Source organism: Penaeus monodon, chromosome 15 (assembly GCF_015228065.2).
Source record: "Penaeus monodon isolate SGIC_2016 chromosome 15, NSTDA_Pmon_1, whole genome shotgun sequence".
Classification (NCBI taxonomy): Eukaryota; Metazoa; Arthropoda; class Malacostraca; order Decapoda; family Penaeidae; genus Penaeus; species Penaeus monodon.
Window position 1 is genome coordinate 1941372 of NC_051400.1, and position 1888 is coordinate 1943259.

Genomic DNA, 1888 nt, shown 5'->3' on the forward strand with positions numbered 1-1888 from the left:
AGTTTTAACCACAGTTAGAATCATTTCTTCAGAACTAATCTCTTGTTCTTGTATTCTCTGCTACGTTCCAGGTATTAGATGCAAACAACTGTGATTATGAGCAGCGAGAAAAGTTCTTGCTTCTCTGTGTCCATGGAGACCCCAACACAGATTCTTTAGTACAGTGGGAAATTGAGGTACGTGTCATGGGAAAAATGAATCGTTTGTGCTGAAATGTTTGCTTCATACTGTAAAACATAGTGCGGTCAACTTGTGAATAATTTTGTTTCAAGAGACGAGATGATAAGGCACAGAAAAATAATTATTTATATCACAAATTATTTTTAGGAACAATTTTTTTTTTTGTTTTTCTTACAGGTGTGTAAGCTACCCAGACTTAGCCTGAATGGTGTGCGATTCAAGAGGATATCAGGAACTTCCATTGGGTTTAAAAATATTGCCAGCAAGATTGCTAATGAGCTAAAACTGTGACTACAAGGGGAGTTAGAACTAGGTGACTCTCTTGTAGAAGTACCACTAGGACATAACACAGCCTGAGGTTATGTATCTAGTTCAGGTCAAAGTAGGCTGGGGTGTCTGACCAGTGATGTGTCGAGGTCACACGATTTTGTTAGAAAGATTCAGGGAGTCAAAACATATTCCGAAACGTGCCTGATATCCATCAAAGTTGCATGTGTTTAAAAAAGTTGTTGTAGAACCAAATAAGTTTTTAAAACTGTTAAGAGAGACAAGCTGGCACCTAACAAGTTTTCGGAGGTGTTCTCAATATGCATTTTCGTGTTCTGACCTGGACTGTAATCAGGCCCCCTTCCCTCTCAAGCTCACCTGAAATATATTAATTAACAAGCTCACCCCTGGGAGCTTTCACATTAGAGCTCCATGGGCCTCCCCTGAAGCACCTTTGGCTTGTTGGCTTCCCACCCTCACTCTCTAAAGCGTACCGTGGACCCCTCTCGCTGCTCGAAATCCAGTTGCCTTTCAGGAATTTATGATGGCCACAGGACTACTGTTGATATTCATGAACTTTTAAAACTATCCTGACACTCCTGACCAGTGAAAGACATGCTGTCAATAGAGCCATTGCTTCTTCACCTTCAATGACTCGAGGTCATTAGTGTGATATTTAGAACATTAACAATACTAAGTGGAAGATTTTGAATGGACTTGAACAAAGTGTCTTAGTACTTACCCCCTTCCACCAGTGCTGGCCAGAGTAGTGCGGTTGTGTAGATCACGTTTGGTGGAAGTGTAAACAAAGTCTCACCTTGGACTCCAGTGGATATAGTGAAATGTGAGGCAGATATCCACCATATCATATTATCTCCATGTATGTAAACCACGCATCATGTGTAACCGTATCATCCTTACGTGTTGCACTCACCAGCTAACCAGAAAGAGGTTCCAAAGGAACAGTTTTACCTTGTTTTCTTTTGTAAATATTTTGGCTATAGGAATGAGGAATTCCAGCTGCCCAGTTTTGTTATGTATTACCTATAGGATGAATGAGGTGATTTGAATATTAATATGTACAGTATTGTAAAGAATTTGGTCACATATGCTGACTCTGAACTTAACCCTAATCCTGGTTAAAATAAAAATACTGTGCAACGTGTAGCATGAGCAGAGCTTTACTCCCAGTCGCCCCATGCCCTTGTGTAGAAACCAAAGACTGGGGCCTCACTTCTGTTGTGCCTGGAGTAGTGCGTTGCAGTCTGCCAGTGTCTGCCAACTGTCAACATGGTTTTTTCTGCCATATGCCCCCACCTAGCCTTGTTGTATATTTACCTGTTTATCTGCCCTGTTGTACATGATATATAGTCTTCTGATTGGTGAGCCATCAATACCACTATGATTCTTCTTCTTTCTCATCTTTGTCAAAACTTCAAAT

The 1888-nt window shown here is 40.7% G+C and overlaps 1 protein-coding gene across 1 annotated transcript in view; it reads left to right on the forward strand.

Moving 5' to 3' along the window:
- LOC119581628 (MAP/microtubule affinity-regulating kinase 3-like) overlaps nt 1-1556 on the forward strand; it is a gene marked incomplete in the record, with an annotated part of 89364 nt that extends 87808 nt beyond the window's left edge. The window contains 2 exon segments of the mRNA XM_037929749.1: nt 72-176; nt 358-1556. Coding sequence (XP_037785677.1) covers nt 72-176; nt 358-471 — 219 coding nt within the window.
- Nucleotides 1557-1888: the final 332 nt, after the last annotated feature.